This window comes from Rhopilema esculentum, chromosome 9 (assembly GCF_057945365.1).
Source record: "Rhopilema esculentum isolate cy_ngs chromosome 9, ASM5794536v1, whole genome shotgun sequence".
Taxonomy (NCBI): Eukaryota; Metazoa; Cnidaria; class Scyphozoa; order Rhizostomeae; family Rhizostomatidae; genus Rhopilema; species Rhopilema esculentum.
The window spans coordinates 7,174,217-7,186,879 of record NC_142823.1 but is presented as its reverse complement, the minus strand read 5'-3'; the positions used below and the strand labels follow the sequence as shown (position 1 = coordinate 7,186,879).

The 12,663-nt window shown below is 35.7% G+C and overlaps 1 protein-coding gene across 4 annotated transcripts in view; it reads left to right on the top strand.

Annotated features, from left to right (window-relative positions):
* LOC135688911 (neurexin-3) overlaps nucleotides 1-12,663 on the top strand; it is a 38,944-nt gene that overhangs the window by 21,080 nt on the left and 5,201 nt on the right. For all 4 annotated transcript variants that reach the window (XR_016144025.1, XM_065205972.2, XM_065205971.2 and 1 more), the window contains 4 exons: nucleotides 6,728-7,919; nucleotides 8,888-9,105; nucleotides 9,924-10,130; nucleotides 10,503-10,608. Coding sequence is in view for 3 of the 4 variants with exons in the window: in XM_065205972.2 (XP_065062044.2) it covers nucleotides 7,384-7,919; nucleotides 8,888-9,105; nucleotides 9,924-10,130; nucleotides 10,503-10,608 (1,067 nt within the window). In the remaining variant the exon portion in view is untranslated. The remainder of the gene's footprint in view (nucleotides 1-6,727; nucleotides 7,920-8,887; nucleotides 9,106-9,923; nucleotides 10,131-10,502; nucleotides 10,609-12,663) is intronic.

The window sequence follows — 12,663 nt, the reverse complement described above, 5'->3', positions numbered from 1 at the left end:
ATCAAACAACTACTTGTTTCAAAAAGGACGGTACCAATGTCACCGGAAATAGTCGTGAAACTTGTGATCTGACTTTTTCCAATGCTTGCAAGGTCACTGGGTAAACATTTACAGTGTTACAAATAAGGCAAATGGGTGGGGTCATCTACTTTTAATAAAAAATCTAAGCAAAAGAGAGTGGGAAAACACGCAATGTGATTTTCTGCATTTATTTTTTACAATTCTTCATGCATCGACGCTTAGAAAATTTTATTTTGCATAGGATGCAAAAAAGAAAAATAAGAATTCCATATTGTATTAATAGAATCATACACTGATAATAATCCTCTGGATATACAAAATTTGAATTACAAAAAGTAACAGTCGAGCTTCTTCTTTTCCTTATTGACTTTTCTTGTATCAAACGGCAAACTCATCTGTCTGCTAAATAAACCAAGAGACGTTATTACTTTTAAATCCATTTCTGCCTTCCTATCTTCTTCATTAATTATTTACTGGATCAATCTAAGAGATTACTTCGCTTTGCAGACAAGTGTTTTGATATGATTCTTAATCAGTATGAAGGAATTCTGTCAACAGTGAATAAGAACTGTTTGAAGTGTGTCATTACCAGCATGCATATCGAACATATGTCTGCAAGCCCTTGCTTTATGGCCTTAGAATAAAGCTAATCTTGTCGCCATCGTGCTCTGGTTTTGAAAGTTTCCAGCTAAGTTTGATACTTTAAAAAGAAAATCAGGCGTCTTAGCAACCTTGTTAAAAAACTAGTTGATTCAGAACGATGGACTTCTCTGTGATATATCAAGAATTTTCATTCATTGAGTTAGGTACTTTTCCATTTATACTTTTTTCAGATTGATTATTTGTGCCATCTTCTTGTTAAATGACTTCTCATCGATGACGTCATAGAAACATGCCTGTCTGAAGAGATAAGAATGTACATCTATCTTACCACAAGAAACTTAGAGGATACTCTTCCCCAAATCGTATTTTTATTTAGCACTACAACAAGCAATATGGTTCAGTTGTTAGAGGATGGCTAAGTTGTTATAGGCGCTGACTACAGACCCAAGGGTCCGTGGTTTGAGTCCCAGGCATGACCAAACTTTAACCCAGAGTGGAGAGAGTCGCCAGCTCTCTGTAATTCCAGGCGTAGGAATCATGAGGTGTGGTCACATCGAGAGGAAGGTCCAGGACACTGCTTGATAAGCATAAGCTTCTCAGTGTCCTAAAAACTACCTTCGGATGCTAGGTAGCAACAAATACAAAGCAATATGGTATAGTATAGTAAGACCTTATGAAAAGCCCTATATAGTTTTATACTGCAAAGAGACGAACGATCAAAGAGAATGTATATATGCTGAATCAAGGAACTTATAATACGCTGCCAGCGCATATATATTAAGTAAATCAACACTGAATTTTGTGCAGTAGCCGCTAAATTATTTGTTTAGTGTGAAAAATGAAATATGAAGTATACAAAGCTTCGCTAGCTATTAGATTTACGTAATTTGATTCTAACTTTTAACATCAAATAAATTGATTAAGGAATGATTAACTTGTGTGTGTGTCGCAGAAGGTTTCCAAAAAGCAGTGAAAAACAAAAGATTTTAATTTTCTGGACTCTGAAAACTCTGCTGGGAGAAAGGAAATTGCCAGAAATGGTTCACAAGATTAGGTAAAACAATAATTGTTATTAATATTTGAATTTTTGAAGTTTATCTCTTACTTGTTTTGTTATCAATCCTCTCCAATTTGAAGTGCAAAGGAAGAAATTAGTGATATTTCTAATAGACGTTTCAAAATTTGAACTTCTCTTAGATTGAAACTGAATATGTTTTGAACTTCCTATTGCTCAGAAAACACAGAAAACTTATACGGTTATTGACTGCCAGGGAGGCCAACCAAAAAAAGAACTTTAACTTGAAACTTTACGCCAATATGGAGCATCGATTTAGAGCATTTCGCTCAAACAAACAGAAAGCCACATTAAATTGGAGATTACAAAATTTGAAGATTGGAGGAATTTCAGCAAGACAAACTAGCGACACCCCCCTCCTTGCTGGACAAGCGAAATGTTATAAAACAAGGGGCTACTAGGTATGTCAGAATACTTCACCCTGCCAATGCAAGTTAAATTAGATGGAAATAAGGTGTTAGGAAGTTGGATTTCACACCAAAATCCGGCCTTATCTTAAAGAAAGGTTAAAAAAGGTTTAAGTTTCCCGAAGGAAAGATTGACTTTTATCTAGACATTCAAATCTTCTCAACTGTTCAATTAATGAATCGTTATTAGAAATTAGTGGAAGCTTTTGTGAAGTTTTGGGAAGATACATGTCTTACGAAAACTAACTTCAGGATGGTCGTGACTCCATTGCATTGATTATGGGCCGTTATTAGAAGTTTTGGTATCATCTTTTTTCTAAAGGTCAGTACAGGGTTCCATACGAAAAGCCACGAAGCCTCTTATGGAAGTATTAAAAATCATGACACACTGTTGCTTAATAGAATCTTATTATCTGTAGATGTTGTTTATAGAAATGGTTTTTCTCCTCGCTGCTGTTCTTTTTATTGTGCTGAAGAGACAATCCAACCCGCGGCAAAGCAAAGAGCGTTTCCTTCTGAATATTAACTAATTGTTGGGTCTACATGGTGACTTCAACACAGTCAGCCGCGATGTATTCAGTTCTCGGAAACTTTTGACCATCAAAAGAAGGCTTTTGCACGTTAATATTCATTGGGATTTTTAATATTCAGAATAATACACTATGGCTCTATCTATACGGATTATTGCTTCACGCAAAATTATTACGCAGACAATTTCTGTTTTTAATTGATTCCTAGCTTCTGAAGTTTGCTATTGAGGCAGTGAGAAGCTATGCTTATCGAGCAGTGTCCTGGTTCTACCTCTCGAACTGACCAAACCACGTGATACCTACGCCTTGATTTGCAGAGTGCTTGCGACTCCTCTTAGTCTTAGTGATGGTTCGCCATGCTACGAACACGGATCATAATTTTTGAAAAACCACAGAGACATGATATGCCTGAGGCACCCATTACAGGAATAATATTTAATGTCCAAAGACAAGTCTGAACGTGGTTGGTGGAGATTTAGGCTTTTGTTGATATGTTCACAAGTAAAACAGGCCAATATGTTTTCCCATGAAAATGTCGGATTTAACAAAACCTCGTTCTCATGCCGGGCCGCGACGAACACAGGACGGAAAATGAGGATCAGACAACTTTTTCATATAACAAAAACAGTCAAATATGATCCTAAGGCAAGACGTGTTGTTCTTTTACTCTTATAATTGTTTAATTACATCCAAAGCCATCTAAAAATGGCGGCGCTCCCTCCTTCATTAATTTAATCGACTGAGAGCTCCTCGTAAAGAACTTTCCCTTCAAAAGAATCTACGTTATTGTTACTTATTGTTTGTTTTCACAGGTATGTTTATATAATTTGTAGTCATTGTATGAAATAAGTTTTAATGTTTATGAAGAGACGTAGATATTGTATGTAGAGGGAATTTAAAACATACATTTTAAATGAGCTGAACTGAAACTCTGCCTGTACGGCATCGAGCGCTATTTGACAGACAGACAAACAATAAGCTTCACGAAGCTGTTGTTCCTTAATATTGTAGCATAATACTATGCGCAGGAGCGTTAGTTCATGTGACCTATGTATATGAAGCATATAGAGTTTCATACTACAGGTAGCTATGCTATGTGTGTAGGCCGTTTGAGTTGATATATAATATATCGTCCTGTTTTGTTACGAACCCATGCGTTGTTCTATCTCCTTCACACATTGACAGGAGACACACCATGTGCATGTTGTCAAGGACAGGGTAGTCAAAGGTTGATTATGATATAGAATCGTGATACCTGTCAAGTATGAAGTACAAATTTAAATCTTAGAAGGGTATCTTTGAACCTTGATAAGGCCTTAACCTTTAGCTTGGCTCTGCCGGTAGGTATATGGGTGTTACAATTTAGGGTAATAATTGATTGCTCATTGAAAACTATATCAACATGCTAGGAAAGAGAAGTAACGAGCAGGGTGTGAATTTACTGGAACAAGCATACAGACTGCTCTTTCACTGGTCTTTTTACCATCTTGTTTTATAACAGCCGAGGTAAAGAAATCTATTCGACGCCAAATATTAATGATCAGAGACACATCACACACTAGCAAGACTATGTGACCGAATAAAGAAATCTTATTGACGCCCAATTGTAGAATGTAAAGAAATATAAATTGCAAACAGTTTCTGCTAGGTCATGATCACATTGTCTGGAGATGCAGACTTGAGGCTGTGATCTTTTATAATCTTGTTTCGATTTCCCATTAAATTAAAGTCTCTGCCAGGGAAATTTTTCTTGATTCCATGATAAAATGAACTGGATTAGATGTGCGATTTATGATTTCAATAATTTTTCACTCTGTGGGTAAAAGGATGATCTTTGGCACCACGTTTTTCAAAAAGATGGCCTTCTTTCTATTTTGCTACTTTGTGTCTTGCAAAAGTCGAGTAGCAATTTTTGTATCTCCTGAAAATGATAAAACCTTTTTAGAAGCCAGGAAACACTTGCAGAAATTGATCTGGTTATTAATGAAATATTGAATCCTATTCTTCAACGATCCTTTTTATAAGATTTCCTGTATAAGGTTTAATTATAATCCTTTTAACGTGTTAAACATCACCATAGTCATAAACCTAGTGACTATCTTCTTGTGGCAAATCCATGCCAATAAACATCTTGTTTTGATAGCAAGTTTGTATTACCTTATCTAATCTAGATAATATTTTCATCTATATCTCTGTCACTCTCCGAGAATAGTTGTTGGTCCCATGTGTGATCACATCTATTGGAAGCGCCTCTTTGTGAAAAATCCTATCTGGGGTGGTTGGGTCATTGTTACTTTCATCGCTACATCCCACAATGCCTGCCAAAGTTTTGGAACACTGACGTCAGTTTCTAACGTCAAAATCGATCATTCCCCTCTCCCACACGGAACAATGTTGGTTTACTATGAAATGGGTCAGGATTTTAAGAAACATTTTCTTTTGCGCTTCTTTTATGATATTTCTCTAAATTATCAATATTGTTTTAGGATGAAAGGGGCAGAAGTAGTTATTTTTTTCGGAAAAAGGAACGAAAGATATGAAATGCAATACAAATTGCTGGGTATTACAAAAACTTTTGACAGGCATTGTAGCTCCTCTCATTCCAGCCATTGCTGTTTGTAATCCCTGACGGGTACTCAGTGGCATCATCTTTTAAGAGTCGGATAACTGCTTGCATAGAAAATTGCCATCAAGCTTGACAATAGCTTAAACGAATCTCCTTTCTCAAGAAATTTGCCTTGTAATTAATGTAAAAAAGTCTTGCTGTGTGGCACTACCTGGGCTTAATTGCAATTAGTCAATATTGAAGAAACTCACCATCAATTGAGCATTGATTCCTCATGTGATTTTCATGTGATCAATTATGCTCTCTAGCGATCTGTCTAAAACAATTAAATATTTCACGTGATCAGTTATCAGATGAATACTTAACAGCTTTTGCGTCATCCATTTGTGTATTTCACAAAACCTGAATAATTTGACAATAAGAAACCCCTTGGGTACTACTGTTATTTTTTGCGGCTCTGGTACCCAGGCTACAACTTGAGCAGCGTTCTGGATAGCTCAAAAGGCCGATGTGCTTCTTCCTGTTTCTTAAGAAAAGATTGCTTGTATTTCATACTTTCATGCAACTCATTGCGTCCCTTAAATCTCTAAATCTTCTTGCAAATCGGCAATTATCCAATAATGTGTAGAGGTTGCATATCCAGAAGCACAATTACTTGCACCAACATGCACACACAAATTTGAAGCTCTTGTAGTTAATCACATAACACAGTTAGGATAATATCGTACTCTATCGTGATATTCTTCTCAGCTTTTCAAATAGTTATGTTAATACGATGTTGCGTTAATCACACTTCACCCCACACTGTGACAGGAACAATGATGCTTGTCGAAATGTCAATCCGCATTTTCTCCATTTCTTAACTTCAGAATTTCTTTCCTTTGATCTACTTAAAATGATCACCCTTTTGCCGACTCTATTCTTTCCACTTTTGTCATGACACCTTCCCGGGCAGCTTCTCGTTTTCTTCCAAACAAGCGTCTCAAGTATTTATTATTGGAATTTTAGAATATCTTATCATTTAACAATACGACAATGTTAACAAAACTTTGATTAATTGGGATAATTTCTTTACTTTGTTCGCACTTTTCTTCACTGTTCCTAACTAAAACCTGTCCTTAAGAACAATGTCAGAAAGCATCATTATTTGACCAAAACCAAACGAGGGGGAAATCACTCTATGGAACTCTCGTACACGTCTGGTGGAAATCATATTGTTTTATCAGAAAGTATACAGAAATCCTTTTGTTTTCGTGGAAATCTCATAAGCTTTTTGCAAGAGTGAATTGCCACTCGAAGCCAAATGTTATGCCATCATTACACCTGCAGCCAAGAAAGAGAATGCCAGATTGCTTACTCTTGAACATAATCAAATTTTCCGCTCTTTTGATGATTTACAGAATCTCGTATTGTGAGCACATAAATTGAAATTCAATGTTAGTTGAACTTAAAAATTCATTGCACTTCAAGTTAAGAAATTTAATTCTGTTCAAAAATTTCAGTCAAGAAATATTTTCTATTCTAGATTATGCTTAGAATCCTTGTTCAAGCATTTTGGAGAAAATATCGGTTACTCACTTCTGGTTAAGAGGCACGTGTTAGGAGGAGAGCGTTAATCTCACTGGAAATCGGATCCGTAAGATCATTTGCTTGATTGGCATTACGCTATTGTAGATGTGAGCTGAGCAGCTTTTGGGGATCAGGAAGACGATTAGGGCAACGGCATTGGTTTTTCGCAAGGAAAAGGAGGGAGGCGCTAATCTCAGTAGCTCATTGTGCGACAAGAGCTTGTGATCTACATTAAGAGGCAGATAACATAGTATCATCTAAAGGAAGCATACGAAGACTCCAAGGCTCCTAATTTATATAAGTATTTCATTTAGTGAAAGAGGAAAGTACGCCTTATCAAGAAGTAACAGGAAGTAAGACAGATTTATAAGGGGCACATAAAGGCGACAAAGAGTAACTACAAGTAACGAGGAGTTACAATCAACCATCTAAAGTTTTTTAAGGAGTATTGAATTGTGTAGAGAGGTAACGACGACTTATGCCGGAGATTTAGAGTTTATCAAGTCATTACATGGGTGATAGATCCTTGGCAAGCAAGTGTTGATTATGAAGAAACTGGTAGCTGCAAAGGAAAGCTTTCGGTAACAGCAAAAGCAATTGCTTTAACTTGCAATGATGATACTGAAGAACAAATTAGTCATTTATGTACTTTCCGTTATTTCAATGATACTGGACCTTTGCGACTGTTTGTCATTTTTGAGTCCAAAGACATCATACGCTGAGTATCCAGCTTGGACGGCCAGTGTCAATGGAAAACTTGAATTTGAATTTAAAACGTATGAAATGCAGTCATTGCTTCTTTACGTGGAGGAAATAGGTCACTTTCAAAGATACGATGATAGAAGCTACCTGAAATTGGAGTTGCGGAAGGGCGGTTTATACTTAATTGTGCAAATGGGAGGCAGTGACTCCGCAAGTAAAAAAAGAAAGAGATTTGGGGCAGGTTTAAATGACCTGAAATGGCATAAAGTAGTTATTCAACGAAATGGAATAAAAACTGTTGTAATGATCGACAAATGGAAATTTGATGTAAACAATGAAGGTGGTGTTCTGTCCTATTTACCTATCAATTCGAGTCTTTATATTGGGGGAGTTCCACATTCAAAACTGGGTAGCGCGGTAGACAAAGGCCTCGACAAAACTCCAAGGTAAGCAGACTCATGTAATAAAAAAATCAGTTGTTTAAGTTATGTTTTCAGGCTGAAATCGTCAGAGATTGCTCTAGAATTCTTTGGTTCATAGCATCAAATCGTCCTGCTTAGTTTTGCTTTATGACAGCCATCTGAAGTTTTATTCTTGAAAGAAGAACGTTAATCACAATTTGGTAGTAGTCTTGTGTATGACATATTTCCTCATTTCACCCTGTCCTTGTAAATCTTTGCTATACAGCTGTCTGTAACATGTTATCAAGCACGCTGGAGCCGTAGGGGGGGGGCTTGGTGGGGCGCAATAGCCCCTTCAATATTTGCTGAATTATGACATTCAGGAATTGGCATCAAAGTTGATGGGGGAAACTACTATACAGGCTACAAGCTATAGAAACTACTATAGCAAAAAGGGTAACCGGGATTTTTTTAATATGTGGCTAACCGGTCTTCTGAAAAATTTTCGATGACCGGGTACAATGGAAGGATTGATCACGTGACCACCATTCCCCTCATTTTAGAGCAACTGATGGAGCTTGAGTCAAAAACAACAAGGATCTAATATCAAAAGAAAAATCCTGCTTACTCTGTTTTCTATGTTGCTCACGAGATTTCCCTGTCTATACCATAAAAGTTTGCAAATTTGCCTACGGCCTTCCCGTTCCAATATGTGCTCTGGCGTCCTTGGTTATGGACAAAACAACACACTCTTGGAGGTCTCAATTTATAAAGAGAGAAAAAAGCACCAAGGAAAATACCCTTTACGTTGATACATTACTATTTATTGCAATGTTTCCATCTTATCATCTTTCCGATTAAATAATCATTAATCGGCAATAAAACTGTTTTCGTCTTTTCAGTCTTCTCTTACTAGCCGCTTCCATTATTGCCAATTCACTGTTTGCCAAAGCTTCAATGCCATTTACTTTTTTTTCACATAACTTGTTTTGATTTGAAATTTGTTTCTATAGGTTCATTGGATGCGTACGAAATCTTGCATACAGCGTCAATAGCGAATCGGTTAAAGCTGACCTTCTATCTTCTGATGGTGTTGAGTCTGGGTGTGCAAACGCCTGCACAAAGAGCAAGTATGTGCCATGCGCAAATTCCGGTAAATGTATCAATGAATTCAATACATTTTCTTGCAACTGTAAAGGATCTGGCTACAGAGGTCGCAACTGTACAGCGGGTGAGTATGGACTTAGTCCATTTAATGCGGGTTTTGCCCGATCTGGTTTAGATCTCTAAGAAAGTACTACTATCCCCATCCATAGATCTCTTAACATTATAGATTGCTTCTTCTCCCTAAGACCAGGATTAAATTTGTCGCTTTTGCTAGGCATCTGACTAGAATAAAATTAAATTTTGCATGGCACCAACAGAATTGAAGTCCAAGGTAACAATCCATGCAAGTCTTTTGAAGAACGCTTTTTTGTGAGCCTGGAAATAAAAATTGGAGTAGTCTCGACGAACTCCGATTAGAGTTCTACTTCGCCTCCTCTCCGCATCGAGGTCACTGTGCTTGCACAGTTTATAACGTTCTGATGTGAGATATCTTCCGGTCACATGATTGGATCATGTGACCGGAAGATATCTCACATCAGAACGTAATAAACTGTGCAAGCACGGTGACCTCGATGCGGAGTGGAGGCGAAGTAGAATTTTCTTTATGATAATAACAATACTGTTCTTTAGACAGGGTTATCTTTTGTTGTTATCAATAAGGATCCTGTTAACAAAGTTAAAAGGAGTAAAAGATACAATAAATCTAAAATTGAATTAATTAAAATCAGAGGTTATTGTTAGTTACAATAAATAGTCTCTAGGTTTTCAAGAGTTTTTCATCTTCCTTTACACGTGTCTTACAATAAATAGCGTTCTTTTAGATTGAATTTAAAAATTGCAATATTATATTTAAGATAATTTTATGTTTCTGAAGTTGGATAGCTGTAGTACAATCCTTGATATAAAACTCCAAACTAATTTTGAATTCAATTCATTTTCAAGCATCGGAAAGTGCATACTTCCGAGGAGTTGAGTATCTAGAATTTGGCGGCACGCGGAGACTGTCGATGGTTAGCCATCACGTGATCATTCGCTTTAAGACGTACCTTGAGAATGGGATCCTTTTGGCTGTTGGAATTGTTGGCAAAGATTTTCTAATTCTTGAATTGCATAAAGGAACTCTCAGAATGGCGATTGACTTGGGTGGAGGTGAGGGAATTTTTTAAGGAACATTGCATTGCTAGTGAATTTAAAATAAATTTGAAAGCAAAGCAAATGGTTCAATGAAAATCAGAATTCACCTCTCGATATTTGTTGGTACTTGAAAAGCTCTTCTCCCTATTTGTGTATTCTTTTCCTGACTTGCATACTATCAAATGTTCATATCAAATTTGCCCGTTTTGATTTATGAATACCCCTATTAAAGCCCATTAATGTTTTCTTTTCTTGTACACTTAAAGTTTACTTTTTCTTATACACTTGCCTAGTTACACGAGATTTCATGATATTTGTATCATAGTAGTATGCATCTCTGATACAATTTGCAGATATGCTCTACTTTGGCCTGCTTATCTCGCTTAGGTATTCTGGAACTATTTATTGGAAATGGAGATTTGAATGATCGTGTCTGGCACAAGATTGAACTGATTCGAAAAGGGACGCTTTGCCAGCTCAAACTCGATGACAAGTATGTATCTTCTTTTCTCAATCTGTATTTCGATCAAAATTTGTGCAAAGGAATATTCTTTCTTCAACTGTAACTGATTAATAAGCAAAATAATATAGAGAATGCAATCACGGTTGATTGGTACATTTAATATCATTGATCAATCCTGTTTGTTTGGGTGCAAATTTCTTTCTAGATTTCAAAAATGGAAGTCACCAGAAAATCGAAACTATGAGTTCTATTAATTTAGGCACTAGCAAATATACTCACATTTTTGTGCCAATTTAAATTGTTTGACATTTAGTATGGCTATAAACTGTTTAAAAATATTTTCATTTAATCTCATCTTCAAATTCGGAATCTTATATTCTATTATACAAAAACTTAAGACAGAATCCAACACTTTCTACAATGTTATTCAAATGCAAAACTATATGGACTCAGAAACGTCATGAAATATCAACAGCAGAAATTACTTTAAAAGCAGACGGCTCAATATATTAAAGATGTATTAGAAAGTTTTAGATATTCTTCATAGTTCTGAATACCAGCAAACTATCATATCGTCCAAAAACCTTTACTTTGACATTCAACTTCTTTCATGAATAAAAGATGGTTACTCGATATAACTTCTGTTAGCAAAAAGATAGCTTGTCGATCTCATTTCAATTTGTATTAAGATGACGTTAGGATTAGGGTTTCTATGTGATTGTAGCAAACACTGAATGTCTCCCTGAAGGAACAGTACTGCTGGGCAATGGTGCTGCAGTCGGCCAAAAACAAGATTTATTAGAATATTCAGATGTTTTGCAACATTATCGGAGCTTATTGTAAAAATGTGTTCCCTAAGATATGTTACACTTTCCTGACCCTCTATCCAAATTCAGCACAATATTGCCTTCAAATTGATTTGTAAAGATTGTTCAGGAGGACTGAAATAGTGTGATAGTAATGAGAAGTGAAAATAAGAGCAAAGCCTGAGGCGAAAAACAAATCATCATTTGACATTTCCATTATGCTTACAGAATATAGACGGCCCCGATTGAGAGTTTTGATGCGACAGTATCTATCCTCTCAGCGAGGTAACTAGGGAAGGGGGATTTCCAGTGCTACCCCTGATTATTCAGTCATGTAATGGTTGGCGAGAAATAGTCAGAAATACAAAGTCTAGCTTCTGTTAACATTTTTTATTTTTCCCGGACCCGATTCTCTGATACGCCAATAATTTTTCGAATTATTGAGCTCGTTGGAAGCATTTACGTAGATCAAGAACGCTTTGCTCATGTTGGAAATAAATGCGAACAACGTCGTTTCAATTTAAACCTAATTCCATCTAATTCCAATTTACATAATTTTAAATTTGTCATTAAAATTTTATCGTGAAGAAGTTGTAATATATCTTATTACTTTCTGGTTTATTACCGAATCAAAAAATTGGTTTTGCAATTGTCATTAAAGAAATTATTGGCTTCTCCTTGGGTACTTGAGTTGTACAAGAACTTACATTTAAACAAATTAATGGAATTATCAAATTTTATCATTAAATGAATTATCAAATTTTACCACTAAAATTATTTGGAGAATAAACATGATTATTCTTTTGCATTGTCACTCTGAAAGAAATTGTAATTTTATCAGAGAACACAAAGATTTGAGGGTTGTCATTAATTAGATAATGATATTAAAGAACATATATGTATTACTCAAAAGGGCAGAATCTAGATCTTTTTAAAAAAACTAACGTTTTGGCAAATGACTTTGAAATTCCTGTAGCTTGTAAAATGATACAATAAATGAAAGCCATCTAGACTTTATTGAGCTTTCAGTATTGCAATTAGAACCTTTTTTTGTTACATTTTTAATTAAGACATTTATCAATGTTTCATGTACTTTCACCACCTTTTCTCTTAACTTCTCAAATATGATCTCCTAACCTTGGAACGCATGTAATCTCGATTCAAGTCCTTAACTATATGTATATAAATGTATAGTCGATTAATAACTGCATGTAAATAAGATTCATACTTATATATTTATATAAAAATCATATACGTTTATGGATCGAGCAGTTCTCAT